Source organism: Crassostrea angulata, unplaced genomic scaffold, assembly GCF_025612915.1.
Source record: "Crassostrea angulata isolate pt1a10 unplaced genomic scaffold, ASM2561291v2 HiC_scaffold_140, whole genome shotgun sequence".
NCBI lineage: Eukaryota > Metazoa > Mollusca > Bivalvia > Ostreida > Ostreidae > Magallana > Magallana angulata.
This window is the reverse complement of record NW_026441695.1, coordinates 226,176-232,540: the sequence shown is the minus strand read 5'-3', so window position 1 is coordinate 232,540 and position 6,365 is coordinate 226,176. Positions and strand designations below refer to the sequence as shown.

Here is a 6,365-nt window from a genome sequence, read left to right as displayed (position 1 = left end):
CACACATGTAATTAAAAACAACATTTTGAGAAAAGAGTTTGCTTAATCAAAAATTCTGACAACAAATCCTAATCAGGCTGAAATCGCATTTTAGGTGCAAAAAGTCAAATGTAATTGACCATAACTCAGAGGGATGAACACTGACCTCCCATTATCTTTGTATTATTTAAGTGTGTTTTGTCTACAGATTTCAATAGAATACTTCTCAAGAAATTCTTGATACAAGAACATTGAGGAAGTGGATACCTTAATGCATTTTGCATCGTGTCTTTTTTAATAACAATGTCTCTTTATTGTTCTTTGTTGTCTTCTTTGAGGCAGACTTCCCAGGAAGTTTCTGTTAAACTAAGGGCCTACACTGTTCCTGATACATTTGCCTCCAAGGGCTGAATTTCCTAAAAGAGGTAGTACAGAATACAGAAAAAAGATACAGAACATGTTTGTAAAAAACTGTACATAAAACAACATATGTTGTGCCAGTAGTCTCAATCATAGTGTAAAATTTTTAAGGATTTTTCTTAAATTTTCAAAAAATATTCAATGGCCATTGACCTACTTTTTTGAAAGTGAAGAATTACACTACCATGTAAGGTCTATACCACACAATGGTTTTTCATTATCATCAGTGGATTATTTTTTTTCATTCTGAGTAAACGTCATCCTTAATTCATCTTAGATTACATTGGGTTAAAAGTGTCTTAGGGTCCACAACTGGCCCTACATTCAGTTTTACCAATCCACCGAACTGTTAACTTTCCCTACCTACTGATTCTTCAGACTGGAATAGGAATCAATGTTTTATCAGTAGGCTTGGCTTTATTGACATCACTGGTGTATTAATATTATATATGAAATTATAAAATATATGATAAACAACACTGTTTAACCACGTTTTATTGAAATTAAACACTTGATTTGATCAATTGTTTTTTCTGTTTGTGAAAAGATATCAATGAACGGTGAATGTCATGAACAGTAACCCCTTTCCCTTCCAGTCGAATTTTCAGATATTTTTCACTTTGTGCAGGAGACAGTCTGTTTCTAAGTTTATTAACTATGATGTTTTGCTGACTAAAGACCCTCTCACAACCAGCTGTATGTAATGGGAGGACTAGAGCTATAAGTGCAAGCTTTAACAGTTCAGGTATATCTTCAGCATGGTGCTTTATCAGCAGGCCCCACAAAGCCTCCATGTTGTCAACAGGGTATCGAGCCTCCTTAACAATAGTTTTAGCCTCTGACCACTGGCGTAGGACAGTATCCTTGTCGAGAATGAGGTCTGATGTGGAACCCTTATGATACTGAAGACAAAATTCAAGAGAAGATCAAGAAAACTTCATATTATATTTACAAATAATAGACTTAATTTTAGTTGCATTTATTACAATGCCTTTTTCATATTTAATTTATGATTTTGATTAAAATCCCAAGAAGATTAATAAATAAGATTGATTGCAGTCATATACCTGTTTCTCTACATAGAAAGACACCAGTTTCAGTATTTCCTCATTCCATAAGTGTTAAGGTTTTCAAAGTTTATGGTTCGCATTGACAAAACATAGAAAAAATCAAGGAGACTCTTTTCAGGAAATCTGTATGTAAAATTTTAAAAATTATAGAACAAAATAAAATAATATTCATTTTGTAAATTTAATATTATTAACAATTATGATCAATGTATTTCATATTTGTTTATAGAATTTAAAAAATATCTTTTTTGATGAGATGTTTTTATATTTACCCTATAATGAAGTAAAATGTGAAAATGTAATTTTTATTTTTTTATGTTACTTTACCTGCTTTTAATGTTTTCAATTCGTTTGTTAACAAAGGAACTCCTCAGTGCCTTTAAATTGGCATTGGTGTTCAGCAGTCTGTGTTCCTTAAAGTAGTAATGGCCATCCTGCTCATGTTGGACAACAGTCTCGAAGTACTCTTCCACATGTGTCTTGTACAAGACTTGCTCATTCTTGTAAGCCTCCAGATCAGTGATGCAAAGGTTGAGTGATACCTAAAGGATATTGAAATCAAAATAAATAACTTTATGTAAAATTATAATGACATTTCATAATCATCTGTATTTTAAAAAGTATACATTGATTGGTAAATATAGCTGTATTTTGGCGAAATGTAGACAACATCATACCTTTGCTTTTGCCACATCAAGTTGCTCGCTTTGAAAGGTAAGGTATAGTTTTGAGACAATAGGAATGACATCCATCATCATGTGAGTTATGTAAAAGAACTCTGTTGTGGCCAGGGACTTTAACAAACCCTTTGCGGTTGGATCCTCTAGACCTCTGCTGTGAAGGTAAAGTGAGTAAGGGATCTAATGTTCTAAACACTGCTTCTAATGCTTCATAAAATGACATTCAACGTACTGAGTGTACCTCCCTGTACTTCAAAGTCGGGTGGTCCAAGAGGCTTTGAACTTTGTGCAACTGTTTTTCTCTCTGGACAGATCTCTTGATGTAATAAAATAGGTTGCACATCCATTCTTGGTAATTTTTCAATGGTTTAAGGCCAGTTGCTGCTTGAGATGTGCATAATGGTAGTATGTGGGCCAAGCAGTGGATGTTAATTAAATGTGGGTTTAATGCCTTGAGTCTGCCATATACTCCTTTGTCCTTTCCAGTCATCACAGAGGCTCCAACTGTACCCAAACCTACTACTTTCCCTGTGTTAATGTTTCTTGATTCAAGCACTTTAATGATTTCTCCACACAGTCCTTCACCAGTACCATCTTCATAGTCAATGTCATTAATGAAAACGTTCTTGACTGCCCCAGTTTAGGGATTAATCAGACAAAAGTTAATAGTCATTTGAGCTGTGTTTGATATATCTGTACTCTCATCACATAGTACTGAAATGTATGGGGACTTGGCAATGAGCGAATTAAGGTAGTCCATCCATAACTAAGGTGAATTTAACAATTTTTATAGATTTTAACTATTTTGAATATCTATTCTAAAATAATTATGAGACTGACATAAACCAAACTCGGGAATATGTATGCAGTCGGTTAAATGAACTTTTTGCACTTGGAACTTTTTTAAAGAGTTGTCTGCCCTTGCAAAAATTTAAAAAATTCAATTATCAAAAATATTTATGGTAAATAATTAAATTTTATTTAATTACCAAGAGATTTGTGAGAAAATTATATATATTATAAAGATATATTTAATAATGCATTTTTCCATAGACTTCAATGTTAACTTCAAGATGGCATAAAGTTGTTAAAATTCGAAATTTTTAAACATTTTGAAGATCTTTATTATTACATAAATCTCTTTAAACCACACTAGGATTTTAATAATCGATCTTGCAATCTATTAGATATGAAATACAATAGTTATGGATGGACTACCTTAATTTCTTCATCAATTGTTGTGCACAGGGCATTTAACAATTCATTTGCTGCGTAGTAAAAACAGTAATTTACTCCGTTTGAACCTCCTATAGACAAAGGCTCCATACCAGGTATGTCCAACTGTTTAGAAATCTATCATACTTTGATAATGGTATTTTTTCAGAATCATGCCAATAAACAACTTTCAATGCTTTAATAATTGCATTATCCTGTGCCTCGTAGCTTTTTTTATGGCATGCGCCATATTTTGATTTAATGACTGTTCTTGGGAGCAGTTCTTGTGATCGTCAGATGCTTCATGTCTATACATAGAAGACGTTTTTAAAGTTTGACATCCACTCGTGAACGCATTCGATTTTTTTTATACTTTATGCACATAGAACAAAACATCTTTTTGTCTCTAAATTCTAACCACGACCAAATTCTGAGCCACCTTTCTTGAAAATGTCTTTCTTCTTTCGTATCTTTTTTTTTCTTTACTACTTTCTGTTCCATGTTGAGTCTATTCCGCTTCGTCTTTTCTATGACAGCGTAGAAACTTTTAAGCTGTGGCTTTTTCAAATCTAATTCTATTTTTAACTTTTTCTTTGGGGGCATGGTCCACCAACGTTGCGACTGACCTTGTTTAAGATTAAGATCACGCATAAATGAGAGGAGACTGTATTGGTTGTTTATTTCGATTTTAACCAATGAGATTTGATGTTTTAAAACGAATGAAAATACGACAATTAGGTAAGTCATACAAAGTATATTTCGAGCGGACATCGCTATAACTCATGTTACCGATGAAAAATTTGAATGCGCACTTCGGCGCATAGGATGATTAATTAAATGCGCCATTTTTCACTTAAATGCGACTATGGCGCGTGGCGCGGGTCCTTCCCAATCACTGCAAAAAACATCTGTCATTTTGATCTGTTGGACATTGACCTTTCATATTTTGTGTCCAGTTCCTCTAATATTTTGGTATATTCTTCGGACCTCCATCTGTCGTTTTGATCTGTTGGACATTGACCTTTCATATTTTGAGTCCAGTTATTCTAATATTTTGGTATATTCTTCGGACCTCCAAATCAATGGTATGGTCTTAAGAAATGTTTCATCATCAGAATTAGTTTCCTCCTCCGAGGACATATAACTTAGCTCTACAGCATATGAGATGCGTCGTTTTTTTGCTTCGTCCCATCCCGTCTTTTTCTCGACCATTCCCATTCTCCATTGCAATTTCTATAAGCATAAAAAAAGAGAAAAAATCATCATATATAAGTGCATAAACTGAGCAATATCTTTGAATGTGAACATTGTTGAATAAAAAAAAATGCTATGGAATATCAATTCATGCATTAACATCATAATATTTACCCTCATTCTCCTGCTGTAGTGGAGCATTTTTGCCTTGTGCTGCTAAATTTTTCCCGTTTTTTCTTTGTGCTCCTTTTGAGCCACAGACTCATAATATCGAGCTACAGCAGCTGTAAATATCAATAAATTTGAATTAACACTCTAAGTTAAATACACATGTACTAACATAAACTTACAGATTTTATAAATTTAGTGTGCGTACTTATTTTTTGGCCATTTAATGACTGAACGAAAAAAAACCATTTCCTGATTTTTTTTCAAATCTTAAAACAAAAGTCATTATAAATATTTGTCATCGCTAATTTCAAATGGGGCAATTTGCAATTTACAGTTTGATTACATCTTAGTTCTTTGATGAATATTTTATATAAACAAACAATGAAAAAATGTATAACAAGAAATTAAACTTAAAATTCAGTGTAGTGTTAAACTTGTTAAAAAAAGTGTCATACTGATTGAAGGGACACGGAACCACTTGCGATGACCTTGTCTACCTTTTCGCATGCCGAACAGGTCAAGGTCATTCAGAAATGGGGAACGCTGTCTTGTCGGAGAGACTCCTGGGCTTACGAAGCAGTCGTATCCGCTTAAAGAGTGACCTTGACCTCGTGACCTTGACCTTTTGACCCTGAACTACGATAAGCGCCCAAACCTTTGAATAATCTTATCCAAGAGGCATATTTCCTCTATCCTTTCGCCCACTTCCAGTTTACGCGTAATTGAACATTCTTTTTTATTTCTTTTTTTTAACGAATTTAAGATGCCTTACTTCATTCTTACACTCTTCTGAAGCTTTGTTCCAAAGATCAGACCCAAAGAGGAATTTTTAACTAAGATATCAAGTTTACAGCTTTTGAGTCCACAATGTCGTTCTGAGCCCTTCGGTGCAGAAAAAAATTCCTACTCCCGATTCCTAAGACGAAAGATGGAAGATACGTACTTCGAAACCTATATTTCCTGTCAGTTCAACTTGAAAACAGATTTAAAAATGTCAAACAAGAAATTTTTACGGCTAAAGGCCGACAACTCTAATTCTTGCATGAGAAATTTCACCATGTCCTGTCTGTAAAATGTAAATAAAAGCTTGTGCTGCATGTGTGTGTCTTGGTTTCGCTTTAATCCACAACTGGGATAGCATCTGATGAACACACGAGCATTAAAACCCACAAGTATTTATTTCCCAATTTTATACAAATTAAATTTCCATTTTCTTTTCTGTCTACCCTTTTCCCTCAAATTTCACTGAAAATCGGCGTTTGCATATGTACATGTATCAGCAACCTGTTCAAGATCCACGAAGGATAACTCTTCCTTTCCAGACCACGATTTCAATTTAAACTTAGGAGAATTCGCCTCAGTTAACCCAAAGTTACATTTCAAAACCTTCAAATAGCCGCTCGCGACCCGAGTTTGACCTGGCCTGTTCATTTCTTAGCTAACGCTATCCGGCCACATTGTTTACAAGCGGCACTGGTTTTTATTAATAAACTGATGAACAAATACTGTCCTCTCCACCATTCGCTATGCGCCTATCTTTTCTAAAGGTTTCCCAACATTGCGTATAAACTGCAGATTGACAGAAGATCTCTTTTTTCTATCACCATCCAAATTGACTACAAAACTCAACAAGTTT

At 34.1% G+C, this 6,365-nt stretch overlaps 1 protein-coding gene across 1 annotated transcript; it reads right to left on the bottom strand.

Annotated features, from left to right (window-relative positions):
• Window positions 1-353: 353 nt before the first annotated feature.
• On the bottom strand, window positions 354-2,909 carry LOC128169482 (uncharacterized). The gene is made up of 6 exons (XM_052835618.1): window positions 2,849-2,909; window positions 2,382-2,728; window positions 2,147-2,329; window positions 1,829-2,011; window positions 1,080-1,301; window positions 354-395 (listed from the first exon to the last, which is right to left on the bottom strand). Exons 1-6 carry the CDS (start codon window positions 2,907-2,909, stop codon window positions 354-356), a joined length of 1,038 nt encoding a protein of 345 aa, XP_052691578.1.
• Window positions 2,910-6,365: the final 3,456 nt, after the last annotated feature.

Excerpts from the sequence above, each read along its gene's own strand:
- LOC128169482 (XM_052835618.1), bottom strand. The coding sequence starts at position 2,909 with ATGGACTACCTTAATTCGCTCATTGCCAAGTCCCCATACATTTCAGTA. Across the intron at positions 2,330-2,381 it reads AGTACAGGGAGGTACACTCA|ATCCCTTACTCACTTTACCT; the intron begins GTACGTTGAATG and ends TTAGAACATTAG. Across the intron at positions 2,012-2,146 it reads TTGATGTGGCAAAAGCAAAG|GTATCACTCAACCTTTGCAT; the intron begins GTATGATGTTGT and ends AATATCCTTTAG.